The 14813-nt window shown below is 28.7% G+C and overlaps 1 protein-coding gene across 3 annotated transcripts in view; it reads left to right on the forward strand.

Annotated features, from left to right (window-relative positions):
* LOC142321401 (rifampicin phosphotransferase-like) overlaps positions 1-14813 on the forward strand; it is an 82060-nt gene that overhangs the window by 45235 nt on the left and 22012 nt on the right. The window contains exons 18-23 of one of the 3 annotated variants that reach the window (XM_075359446.1): positions 720-887; positions 4789-4923; positions 5019-5103; positions 8593-8681; positions 12032-12187; positions 12563-12738. In XM_075359446.1, the coding sequence (XP_075215561.1) occupies positions 720-887; positions 4789-4923; positions 5019-5103; positions 8593-8681; positions 12032-12187; positions 12563-12724 (795 nt within the window). In that variant the 3' untranslated portion in view covers positions 12725-12738. The remainder of the gene's footprint in view (positions 1-719; positions 888-4788; positions 4924-5018; positions 5104-8592; positions 8682-12031; positions 12188-12562; positions 12739-14813) is intronic. The other 2 variants (XM_075359444.1, XM_075359445.1) reach the window with 2 other exon arrangements.

Consider the following 14813-nt stretch of genomic DNA (forward strand, 5'->3'; position numbering starts at 1 on the left):
ACATTTCCAGGAAAGTCATAGGCTATATATATATATGTTTAAATAAATTAAAACAATTGAAAGAAAATTAACAATATACAAATACTATATACAAAATAGTTACTCACATGCTCTTTAATTATCCTATATTAAAGATATAATGTTTGTCAACACTGTTTTATTTTTGGCTGTCGTGTTTTTTAATTTTTAATATTTATCTCATGTTTATAGAATTTCTTCTCATTTTTTGGAGAATTTACTTCTAAATTTTCTGGTTTTTCATCTGGTTATCTGGCTTTTCAAGTCACCAGAATAAAGCTGTATTTATGGATTATGCTTTATTTTCTTAAAGTCAATTTATAAATGACATGAAAATTATTTCTTTTGATCAGAGAAAATGTTAGCTAGGTGGCACACAGACAGTGTATCCAGCCAACTACTCACTTTTAAAGTTTTATACGAACTCACTTTATGTAGACCACACCTTTTTTTATGTGGATGAAATAGGCCAGGATGGGCTTTTCTTGTGGGTTGATTAGAACCCAAAAACAGAATGGTGACTTTTTGAGAAAAAACTAATCCCAGTTAAGTAATTATGAGTAATTTAATTATAATTGGAATGAAAAAAAGATACTGAAATAATGGAAAAAATACTGACATATGGAATTTGCCATTAACTTTTTAAATATTGTCTATGTTTAAATATTCTTCTCTCGATGTCTTATTTTATTTCTTTCTAGACACTGCTAATAAAAATAGAACGAGAACGAACACCAGCACAATCAGCATCAGAACTTGCAGTATGTGGTCATATTGTTATTGATGATAGTACTCATCAGTTAGCTGTTTTAAGGAATGGTGTTATTAGCCCACTGATAAAATTGCAAACAATGTTGAATGCTTTTTATGTGAGTGTAATATTATTGTTAGAATTTTATTGGAGAAAGTTTTTTAAATTTTTCCACATTTTAATTAAATAAATACTTATATAATTTTTAAATTAATTAATCTTTAGTACAGTTTTGTTTGGTTTCAGTGTTCATCAAGATTTATATAAAATTTATTTACTTTTTTTATTTTTAATATTTGTGTTTTATGCACGTCTACACACACCATGTCCATCATCTTCTTTTAAAATCAATAAAATACTATAAAAAAAGCTATATTACATTCTTATTTAAAGGTTCTATAATATGTAAATTATCTTGATTATTAAATTTTAACTTAACAACTGTTGAAACCTGATAAGCATTTAAAGTTTTTCAATTTAAGTTTTTTAAAGATACTGATAAGCAGTTTTTTTTTAATTATGTAGAAAAATATAAAAAAATCGTACAAATTGTTGTTAACATTTGTGGTTAAAAATATGTGTAAAAAAAATTTAGTTTCATAGATGTTAAGAATATTGGTAAAAAACAAAAATAATTCCTATTGGAACATTACTGCTAAGCAGCTGACTTGATCATGTTAATTGAGCAACAGGCTTACTCAACCATTAATTGAAACATTTTTTAAACATATAAACATTGCATATTAGATAAATTTACTTAACATAAGCAAATCTGTTCATTTTCTTCATTGCAGTACTGTTTTCAAAACAGTACTACTTTATTTACTCTTTCCATGCCTACAATTGATGTACTATTTTAGTATATTCATCTCAGATCATTGTAAGCAAAAATCATTAAATTCATTCCCTTTCTGTCTGGATGTTTAACATTCCTTGTTATAATCTCCTGTAAAATATTAAATAATTTTGGTGACAGTTAAATTTTTAATTTTTATTCCCTACCCATAGCAAACCAGTTTGTTACTCCTGTGCTTGTGGCCTGATATCTATTAATTCTATTTAGTTCCCTAATTAATTCTTTATGTACTCCTTCTATTCCTAATTTTTGAGGCTTCTTCTTTAATGAGATATAAGTTTGCTCATTATCAATAAAATCGATAATAATTTTAATGATCAAGCCAGTGGAAATGAATTTTAAATACCAATGGGCATCATCTCACAATTATTACTAATCTAAAAAGTGATGGGTTTTTCCTTTGTTTTTATATGCAGTGATTCCAAATTGCGTATCAATCTCTTGGGAGATGATTCTATAGCCAAAGATAAGAAAAAAATCACATAAACCTAGGTCAGAAAACAGTTTGTTAGTGAGTTTTGACTCACAAAACATTTAACCCTGCTTTCTGCTCCCTCTGTGAAATTAAACCGTATTAAAATTCTTGGAATACAAATCGAGGGGTAAATTTGGTGCTTCCTTATAGCTTTTGATCTAAAAAATTGAATAAAAGTGGTCCCACACCTCTATCTTACATAGTTTTTAATTAAATTGGGGTAAAACACAAAAAGGTTTTGTCAGAAAATAATTTTTTTTTGGTTTAGAATAGAATAACTTTCTTTGTTAATTTACCAACAGCAAATAAAAATTTCTATTTAAATTTGTAGAGAATTTAATTCTGAGAAAATTTATGTAAATAACATCTATTAAAATTAAATATAAATTTGAGAATTTCAACTTTAATAAAAAACGAAACATACAAACTGGAAGGGTGATATGATTTTAAACATATTTTTCATCAGTGTTTGAACAACATAATGCAAATGAAAACAAATAGTAAACTTACCAGTAACAGAAAAAATGAATAAAAAATAGAATTAAAAAAAAAAAAAAATCACATACTTTTTGGTTTTTTCTAAAAATGATTAAATATCAGGTTACTTAATGATAAAGCTGCAAATATTTCTTCAAAGCAGTTGCTCAATGTGGCCGCCATTCTGTTCAATGCATACTTAAGCTCGATGAATCCGTGCTAGCCAGACATCTCTGTTACCATCATTATTATACCTAATAGTAGTTCCAGCTTTTATTATACAATGTCCCAATACTTGTGTGCCAATATGAGTGGAATAGACTAACAACTTTATCCAACCCAAGGAAAAAAGCCTGCTGGCATGCAATCGGAAGATCGAGATGGCAATTTTAGTGGTCCGTTTTGGCCAATCTATTGCTTACTAAATATGTTTTTTAAATTATTCATCACATCACAACAGTAGTGAGCAGGTGCACCATCACTGAAAAATCACTTGTGCTCTGTCTGCAAGTGTAATATCTTCGTAGAGTTCCGTCAGATCTGCTTGCAAAAACTGAGACTCCATTGAGGCTCCATTGAGCCTTGGCAGTAAGTCAAAAGGGTCTATGACATGATCACCAAGAAAACCACACCATATGCTGAATGAAAAAGTGTAAAAGTGTGTTGGAAATGACTTGTAGCAGTCTCATGGGGATTTTCTTCTACGCAAGAGTAAGTGTTTTGATAATTTACAATGCCGTTTCTTGTAAAACAGGATTCATCAGTAATTAGAATGCACGTCCGAAATGACTCAACATAATACAATTGTGAGCTTTTGCTAGATCCTCAGCTGTATTGAAATTTCAGGCAATGAGCATGCTGATCCTGCAGCAAAAGAGGCTTCTATGCAGCCTCCTTTCTCAAACTGTGTTGTTCTGAATTATCTTGTTTGTTTTCTGAAGAGTGTGGTCCAAAATGAATGGCAGATTAAATGGAATACTATCATCAGTAATAAACTTCATTCAATTAAGAACATTGTGTCATCCTGGAACTCTTCATGTAGGAAGAACCACCGTGAGGAGGTTATTATTTGCCATTTGTGAATAGGGCATACTAGGCTCACTCATGGATATCTGATGACTTAGACTGATGCATCTGTTTGTGTTCACTGCAACTGCCAAATGGCAATACAACGTCATGGAGGATACACTGTCATTGTGGACTGTGTCTGTTATGCGGCTTAGCGTCGGAAATTTAAGTTTGGGGTTAACATCAGAAATATCTTAGGAAACAATGAGACGTCTGTTTATAGGAAATAATTTCGTTTTTACTCAGATATTTGAGTTTTCTATGGTATGTTTCAGCTGTTTTAAGCCATTTGGCACATGGCAGGTGGTAAATCTATTATTTTAATTAAGATTATTAATGTAATATCTCATTATGGTTCTATTTCGCTTTTACCACACACCACAGTCGTTATCAGTTTATGCTGTGTTTTTATGTTATTGGGTTTTAGTTTTTAATGTTATGTTTACATTGTTAATTTTTATTTATTTACTATATAGATATCATGTCTGGGTGCTTATAACAACACTTCATTGTGTGCCTAGGAAAAAATAAATTTACTTTATCTGTCACAGCTTTTCTTATGACTGATGCATATAAAGCATCAGTAAGTATAAATGTCAGTGATCAGAAATGATTTCTGTGAGAGTAATGATATTAATTGTGATGAACAGATAGTGACACTTGTTTGGTGTGAAAGTCATCTGCAGTTCAGTAAGTTTGACATGGTGATAAGCAAGAGTGGATATTTTATTTATAGCAATTATACACTGCATAACATTGAAGAAGATAAAATAAAACCACTTCATTCCTCATTCTTCTCAATAAGTCTAGCATGACATGCTTGATATTTTTGGGAATGAATATGGCGTTTTGAGGAATGAATTTGTTCTATAACCATTCCAGTTATGTTATCCAACATACATAAATAAATAATAGAGAATGATACAGTTTGACTGTGTTTTTTAGACTACTTTTATAATTTATTCTTTAGTTTAATTTTATGATTTTTATATATTAAGTATACTTCAGTCAAAGCACTTTTTGAATAGTTAGAGGAGTAAATGAACAGAGTTATCACTTTGAAAGAACTAATTAAATTTTACTCAATTATAACAAAAAATCAGTGGAGATAATTTAATATCTAATTACATAATTGTGTTACAGTGTATATGGTGGGCAAAACAAATTACAAAAGAGGCTGAAGAAGAAGCCGTTAACTTTTCAATTGCTCACAAGGACTGTTTAACTTCTAAAGAATTATTTGAACTCATTAATGAAAATTTGTATCAACTGGAAAAGGTAATTCAATATTTAATTGATTTGTTTTAATAAATATACTTCACTTTAAAATGTTCAAAATTAAATTTCAAAATATTTCTTTTTATCTATTGCAGGTAACTAAAAAACATAGCTTTATAAGTACAGTAAATGTGTTTTGGCAAGTAATTCTTCTACTTACTTTGCTGGAAGGACAAAATGGTAAGTTCTGTTTTATTTATTATAAAAATAAATCATTTTATTCAATAATATTCTTTTAATATATCTGATATTTTATATTTATCAGCCTGTTTAACAAAAAATATAGTCAAACTACTTAACTTAGAACTTAGAATTTTGATATGCTACATTTTTGCACTCAAGGAAATTAAAGTTTCACGCCTTAAAAATACAGAAGATAATGTCATTTTTGAAGTAATTGGATTTATTTATGAAAATATTGAATGTGATTTAGTATTAAAGTCTATACAGTGTATAGTATAATACCAGCAATCCAATATTACTTGTGACATCTAGCCTCCCAGAGCTAAAAATATTACAAATTCCAATCCTACCCCTATTTTCTTCCTTATTGGCCATAAAAATCTAAAAAAAACTTGTAATTTTTCTTTATGACCAATAAGAAAATTATCATAAGAATTTATAAATAGAAGATTTGACTCAGAAATTAATTTTTTCTTTGTTATTTTTATCTTAATAAATTGTTACTGGCACAACCTGTTGTGGCCATTAATCATTAATGCCAATAATGTAATGGTACTGCACTTAGAATTTTTTAACCTCAGTCATCTGTGGAATCTGTGTCCCAACTCTACACCCTTCAATTTTTAGAATGCTCATCCATGAGACATTCAGAAGATGCGGAACAATCAGATTATAAGGTATACTGTTTACTGTCTTAGTAAAGATCCTAATTTATCTTTATGTATAAATAATGCGCTTACCTTAATTACATACAATACATACATGTACCTTAAGTACATTAATTATGTGTAAGTTTTCTGTACATTTGATATTTAATCTAGTTGATTATTTCTGAGGTATATAAAAAATATTCTATTGACTTACAGCATCACTTAGGTGTAAAGTGAAAATGCCATCATGAATATTTATAAAGTATTCTCTGTGAATGGTAGATATTTAACATTACATACCTAATTATGTAGAAGAATCAAATCTCTGCAAGGCTTTTATACATGAAGTCCTTTGTATTATGGTTTGACTAAAAGAAAGTGTATAAAATTCAAAAACTATAAATCCAGCCAACAGTAGCATAGTATAATACATATTCATATCTCATTATAGTGTTACAGTCATAGTGTGTTTGCATTAAAAACTCTTATCATTTTTCCATATCCCTCCTTACTGTTCTTACTTTATTATATCCTATGAATTACTTGTTTCTTCACATTACTTCTAGTACAGTCTCTTCATATTTTGCCTCCATCTGGAGTTTTTCCACTTTCTTGGTAAGTTTATTTCACCATTCATTCTCTTGTATATCCAAATCATTTTTTTTTTTTACTGTAACAATTAATAACATTCATGCCATGACTGAATATTCTCAATAACCAATAATTTTCTCATACCATACTTTAAAATGAAATGATTCAACTGTGATCCTAGAAAATTCTCATATTCTAAACAATTTTCCTTAATTACTTCACCTGCAAACAACTAAGGATATTATTTAATCTTGCATATTTATCACTTTAATAATATATAATCCTGATTCAATTTCATCATTAGCCACATTCCTGATTCTGCATAAATGCATGAAATTCTCATATATCTAATCAGCCTCAATAAATGTTTAATAAAAAATCTAATAATTTTTCCATTTTACCATTCAGCTACCAACCAAAATTTGAGCTCCGTAACAGAAGAAGATGTGAATGTAATGTCACACACTCTGAACTATTTCTACAGTTTGCCTTATGAAGTTTTCCTGTATGATTTTTAATAATTTATTACTAACTTTGTTAAAATTAGGCCAAGATCTTGATTTCCTTGCGATTATATATCATTTCTTTCTAACTGATTTTCTTTTCCCCATTATGAAAAACATTATTTTTTATATAAGCAAGTTTTGATAACAGTAATACTTAATCATAATGATAATCATTTGGTTAATCATTATAGGGTTCTGAGATTCAAAGCCAGTAATAGCAGATTGATATTGTGCTAAGGTTCTAAAGTTTTCACCTGCATGCCACAAATTTATACTTCATCATTCAAGAAGTCCGCAGTATGTTTAAAAAATAATGCAGAAAGAAGCAGGTTCAAAAAACATCCCTGCTTGAACCCCATGCTAATATTGGAAAACTTTCTCCGCTCCAAATTGCACATACTTCATTATTTTAGTGGACATACCAAATTGTATTAATTTGTAATATATTAAACTTTATATTATTAAAATAAGAAATTACACACTTTCTAAATAAATAAAATTATGTAGAAATAAATTTAAAAAAATTTACTTTTCTAAATACATGAGATTGTGCATCCAGAATATCTTTTTAACTTGAGCAACTACTTTATTGGTGGTACTATATGTCTGCAACATCACTAGTGAAAATATTTATTTATTATTATTATCTTTTATGACCACTTAGGATCACTTTAGTCAGTCCAAGTCTCTTTGATGGGACTGTTTGGTCCTTATGATCCTCCCAATACTCATCCATATGTTCCAATCGTTGTGCCCTTTCTAGTGCTGAAATTGTTCGTATTGTGTTTTTTCTTATGAGTGTGAAGCAAGTGTTTTTGTTCTTGATTTTCTTGTTTAATCTTGTCTTATCTGTGGTGTCTTCTGGTATAAGGCCAATTTCCTTCAGATCATCTCTTATTTCTCTGATCAATCTGCATTCTGTCTTGGTGTTTTTCAAGTCTTGGTGTTTCAGAAGTCTTGACTCTTGCTTCCTCATGATTATGTCCAAAGAATCCTAATCTCCATTTACGCACAGTATCAGTGATAGATTCTAACTCTTTGTACATGACTTTGTTGGGCACAATCCACTACTCCCCATCATTCTTGTACTTTTTATCAATGCAGGTTCTTCCAATTTTTTTTTTTAATTTTGTAGAGTCTGTCTGCCTTTGCTTGTTCATTCAGGTGGATGAGTGTTTCTACTGCATAAGTGGCTTCTGGCTTTATATCTGTGTTGTAGTGTCATATTTTTGCGTTTATTGATAGGTATTTTTTATTATAAGTGTTTCAGTTTAGCCTATTTGTTTCTTCTTATCTGGATAGAGGTTTTTTCATTTAGGTTGTTTGTTATTATTTCTCCGAGGTATTTGAATTGGGTTACTATTTAAATTTTATTACCATTTACGTTTACTTCTTTTAATCGTGTTGGTTTTTGGGGCATAATTTCTTCCTTTTCAAATGATATTTTGAGGCCAATTTTATTTGCAATGTTTTGAAGTTCTAATATCTGTGATTTATTTTCATCAATGTCATTTACTAGCAGTGCCAAGTCATCATAAAAACCAAGACAGGTTGTTTTGATTTTTCAGCATATTTTTACTTTTGGGGGCATTTTTTTGAGCCATTTCGTCATTACCATTTCTATTTGAGTGCAGTTGAATAAATAATAGCAGTGATAGCCTATCTAAATATTTATTTAGAAATGAATTTTTTTTTTTAATTTTGTTCTATGTTTTGAATCAGAAAAATTTTTTTTTTAGATCTGACAAGTGAACATTTTGAAGACATTTCTAAACTTTTACAAAGTTGTTCAAGTGTTATCTCAGCAGAAATTCCATCAGATGTTGAGGTATTATTTGTAGTTAATGGTTGTATTAGTATTTATAACAACATAATGAAGGAGTAAAGAAATTTAAAATGAAAGCATTATTTATATTTGTTTGTACTCAAAACACTTTTTATATCCACCTTAATTCTTCAGTCTATGAAATTATTTAAAAATATTGCATAACAGTTATTCCATAAATAGAATTCTACTCATTTGGTATAAGAATAAAGTAAATTATGTTACCTTATTTAATAAGCTCTCTTTTTCCTGTTTAGCCTCCGGTAACTACCATTTAGATAATTCTTCAGATGATGAATGAGGATGATATGTATGAGTGTAAATGAAGTGTAGTCTTGTACATTCTCAGTTCGACCATTCCTGAGATGTGTGGTTAATTGAAACCCAACCACCAAAGAACACCGGTATCCACGATCTAGTATCATCCACAAACACACGCTAGAAATCATTCATCTCATTCTCTGAAGCAATACCTAACGTTGGTCTCGGAGATTAAACAAGAAGAAAAAACTATTATTTAATAAGCTACATTATTACTTCAAACTCCTACTGAACAGTGAATATTTAAAAAAAATAAATAGAAAAGAAAGAAAAAAATTATTTACTAGCTATAAAAAAAAACTACTGTCTGATTTTATATTATATTCAACTAACAGGATAGTTTCTATCTTGGAAATGGATGGTCAGATTTTCATAAAACATGTAAAAATAATTTTAATTAAGTATTTGTGTGTGTTAATTGTTTTAAATGTTATTTAATTGCTTTATTTCACTTTTTTTTTGTTAAATCCAAAAAAGAACCTGTTTTTAGACTTTTGATTTTAAAAGCCTTATTGTAGATAAAATTGGCTTGTGATCAGATTTTTTTAAATGTTGAAATTTTATTCTCATAGTGATTTAAATATATTCACTATATCATGAAGCTCTAACTTTTATACTTTTCTTTTTTTTGTGTTAGGGATATACAAAAAGATCTCAGCCTGACCCAAAGATGGTGCAAGTATGACACCACGTGACTATAATACTTATCAAATATGATCCTTTAGATGGTGTGATGGAAAGTTTCAGACAAATGTGTTTATTTGTTTGTTTGTGGAGATTGAATAAAGCAAACAAGTTTTGACATTTTCTAAAAAGTGGATAAAATTGAAGTTCAAACTGATATAAAGTAGTTTTAAAAAATTTAATGCCAATGGACATATAAAAAATTAGATTCTTTAAAGGATTCTTTCCCTTTGTTTTCAACAAAATGGTGAACTGATGAATTTAAATGAGGTCATATTAATTCAAGATGATGAAACCTTGGAGTGCCCAAAGACCACTATGACCTACGAAATTGTCACAAAAATCCACTATGCCGTATTAAATTATCGCCAGCTGAAGGTTGCCGACATAGCAAACATCTTAATAGACTATGTCCATTACATTTTACATGATGTTTTATTTATGAAAAACTTTCCACTCAGTGAGTGCTATGCTTGTTAACAGTGAACCAAAAACACATTTGATTGAATACTTCTCAAGGATATTTAAACTTATTTAAAAACAATTCTGCTGAGTCTCTCTGATGTTTTGTAAATTATATGAAACATGGATTAACCACTACACTGGCCAGAGACCAGAGGTGGGAGAAAATGAAAGTATACCAAGTATGAAACAAAACTGATTTTTGAGATTCTTGTGGTGTGGTGTTGGTAGATAACCTGGGAAAAGCTAGGACCATCACCATGTGAGAGAATATTATGCTTTACTACTAGGATGCTATTCAGGCTAAAAAAAAAAAATTGGCCAAAAAGAAAGTCTTCTTTCACCCCATGAAAATCCACCTGCATACATGGGATGTCTCTGCAAAATTTCATAACCTATAATTCAAAGAGCTTACACATATGCCTCGTTTGCTGAATTTGGCGCTCAGCAATTACTTCATTTACCAACATGAAGAAATATTTTGCTAGAAGAAGATTTACTTCAACTGATTGGTCAAAGGTGAGACAGCTGCTTATTTTGCAGAATTGAACAAATTGCATTATACTGACGGGATTAAAAATTTGGAAAATCGTTGGTCTAAATCTATGAACTACAAGATTACTACATTGAAGGAAAAAAAAAACTGAAAAATTGTTTTCTTTGTCAGGCTGAGAACATTTCTTAATGGCCATTGTACTTTATGAAATAAGCCAAAACTGTTACTGATAATGATATGGGACATAGTTGGTTTGTTATGAGTGGTAGTAAATGACCTAAACAGTACCAAATTATTTTTAGGTATCCAAGTAGGTTAAGGTATAAAAGTAAATGAATAGCAGGTATAAAAATTGTCCATCTAAAAAGAATCTACCATGATAAGCTTACTTTTCCAAATTTTTACAATATAATAATAATACATACTTAGAAATGTAATAAGTTTGTAATTCTCAAATTATTTCTTGAAGTTAATATCATTATATCAAGTTAATAAAAAATATTGCTTGTTTGTGCCTACTAATAGTTTAAAGGGTTGGACTAATTATTTACTAAAATAAAAGATTGAAGTAAAGATTAACCTTCAGTTTAATTTTGCCTTAATCATAAATATATGATGTGGACACCACATGACTTCCTTGTACATCCATTAAATTGCATGTATACATTTTTAAAAGTACATAAAATCTTATTTCACTAATAATTTCTGATTTTTTTATTGTTATTATTGAATTATTATTTATTGTAAATGTTTTGTATAATCAGAGGTTAATTATTATTAATAAACCAGTACATTTAAATTTAAAAAAAAGATAAAAAAAAGGAAATGAAGTCAGATTTGAACCGATGTACCTTCCCCTTGTAAGATCCAAATAGTTCATTAATTAAAACTTTATTTGGCTATAACTCTGAAACCAATGAGAATAAGTATCACTAATGAATATCATTGAAAAGCTCTCAATGAGGGCTTACTACTGCAGTTAAGAAAAAGTTTAAAATCCAATTTATTTAAATTTTGGGCTATTTGGACACTTTTGGTCCAGTCAATTGCAATCAAAAGGGGAGGTGCATAATTAGATGTTACAACAGTTCTAAATCCAAAATTTCAACATCCTTTGGTTAATTGTGTTTGAGTTATGCATATATGTATATGTACATACATATGCACATATGTATGTACAGACATACAGACATCATACCGAAATAGTCAAAATGGATCAGGGATAGTCAAAACAGATATTTCTGTTGAAATCTGAAAACTGAATTTTTTAAGGTTACAATTCTTCCTTGTACTTCTTACAAGGAAATAAAAATGAAACTATTTTTTTATTTAATATTTTTATAAGATTAGTGATATAATAGTGAAAATCTAAGAATATATATTTTTTTAGGAAATAGCAAATAAAATATCAGATTCTAAGAACAAAGAAGAATTCTGTAACATGCCTCCAAATCTTGCAAAACATTGGCTTAAAGTTCATTGTCCTGAAGCATCACATCTTTTAGCAAAGTTTCTTATATTTCATGGTCATCGTAGTGTTTGTGAGGTAAGATTTTATAAAATATGTAATTAAGTATTTTGTAACAGTATTTATGGTGCTTTTAATTTTTTTGATCGTTTTTGTTTAGTTTTCAATATCCTTGCTATATGAGACATCAAAATAATTTTAGTGTACTTGTCTCAAAATTATTTTATTACATTTTCTTTTTTTTAGGAAAAGTATTTAACTTCATCATATTTTCTTTAGCATAGATTTAAATTTATTAACAATTAGTAATTCACATAATTAATTATCAGTGTAGATAATACATTTTTTTCATAAAATTAATATTCATAATTTTCATCCAAAAGTTTTCTATTTATTTGTTTATCATTTTATATTTTCTAAACAAATACAGTTCTTTTCTTGTTTTTGTTGTAGCTGGACTTCTTTACAGAAACATGGGGATTAAATTCAACACCATTACTAGAAAATATTCAGAATATAGTTAAAGGTTGTAATAGAAAGCAAGAGAAAATTATCTCTGACAATGTCGATGTTATTAATCAACTAAAAACTCCGAAAAAGTCTTTTACTTGGTAATACACAATATTTAAGTAAGATTTAAAGTTATCTTTAATAAATATTCATTTTATAGAGATTTGTCTTTTCTTTCTTTATTATTGTTAAATAAATACAATTAGAAGCTCTCATGTTCATTGAAAATGTTTTTAAAATTAATTTCAATGTTTGTATATTTTCAAATTATATTAAAGTAAACAAGAATGATAGGTACATGTCACATATTTTCAATGAAACATTGTAAAATGCAAAGTTTTACCCTACAATTTTCTCTCTTTTTATAAAATATTCACACATTTTCATGTAGTTCTTTAAATTTTGTAGTGAATTAACAATAAATGGAGTGATATAATTTTTTTTAAATTTACATATTTCAGAAACTACTTCACCATTTAGATTCTTTAAAATATAATAAGTCTTATTTAAACTCATAATCCATATTAATATAAGCATTTGCTTTTTAAATTTTTTTAATTTAAATAATGAAGTTTGTCTAAATAGTTATTGAAATACAGTAGGACACTGATAATTTGTCACCTTTGAAACCGAGGGGGGTGATGAATTAATGAAAATGATGAATTACTAAATGATGCAACAAAAGTAGGGTTATATAAAAATTAATGCTATCAATATAGCATTAATTTTTATACCGTTTTATGCCTAACCGTTATTACCCACCTCCCATGAGGGACTTGCACTTTTCATAAAAAGACTGCAAACTGATGAAATTTAACTACTGTATTCTACTGAACATTTAGTATTTTATTAAGCAGCAACATGTAATATACTTACATAAGTAAACCATTCACTAACACAATCTTTTATAAAAATTACCTACCTATAAACTGTACTGTATTTAAAAAAATCACTATACATACAACATTATAATTTAAGTTAAAGATTAACACACAGTAACTACAGAACATTGTAGGCTTATGTTTTGTTATTTAAGCACTTCTATCAATAAAACCTATAACCTAAAAGTTACTGAATTTAAATTAATGTTTACATATTTACTTTTATTTTACTTTCCAAAGAAATCCATAATTTTTCTTTGCACTTTAATGTTCCTTTCTTTTTCTAATGCAAATTGACAAACTTGTCGCATAGCAATTAACTTCCCCACCTGTGCTTCTTTTTAATTGGAATACCATTCAATGCATTTTGTCAGCATCTCCACGACTTCTTTGCAGCTCATTTTACTCACTGGATTATCATAGAATTCTTCATTTTCATCACCATCCTTCAAATTTTCTTTATTTTTAATATGATTAACAATTTTTTCATCGTTTAATATTTCATAGCCCAAATCTATGTCATCTAATTTTTCTCATTGTTCTATCTCCTCATTCAAAGCATCATTTAAAGCAGGATTGTTGTCATAAATTTCTTTCAATTTCAAATTTTTGTCTGCAGTTTCTTCTTCAGTTTCTGGTTGTGGTAGCTGGTCACCCACAGTTTATTCCAGCTCAACTTCAACATTTTTTTCAGGATGTCTTGGTAAGCATCAGCAGTATTATATATTGCATCCTTTATGGTGTACTGTTTCCAATCTTCTACTTCTGTTTTCATAATCTTCTATTAATTCATTTTCGCAGAAAATTATACCTTGGATTAATAATTTTTTATAACGTCACCTCATACTTACTATGACCCCTTGGTCTATAAGCTGAAATAAACAGCTTGTGTTTGCTTGAAGAAATATGGCAATTATATTGCCATCTAGTGTTTCTACCTTTGTCAATTGGATAGCAAGGAGCGTTATTCACCACAAGCAACACCTTTTCTGGTAAATTATTTTCTCTAAGATGTCGCTGGACTTCAGGCACATAATAGTTGTAAAACCACTGGCTAAAAATGTCTTGCATCATCCAAGCACTCCATTGCAAAAAATATTTCACTGGTAATAAGGCACGATTTATATGTTTAAAAACTCTTGAGTTTTTTGACTTGCCAATAAAGCTAGAGGAATTCGATGACAACCACTTGCATTAGAACATACAAGCATAGAGATGCATTTTTTCCTTACTTTTTATCCGGATGCATTTATTGAAAAAACATAGAATGGCAGATGGAGGAAAAATGAGTGAGATAGGGGATTTATCCACAT

This window comes from Lycorma delicatula, chromosome 3, assembly GCF_047948215.1.
Source record: "Lycorma delicatula isolate Av1 chromosome 3, ASM4794821v1, whole genome shotgun sequence".
In the NCBI taxonomy this organism is placed as follows: Eukaryota; Metazoa; Arthropoda; class Insecta; order Hemiptera; family Fulgoridae; genus Lycorma; species Lycorma delicatula.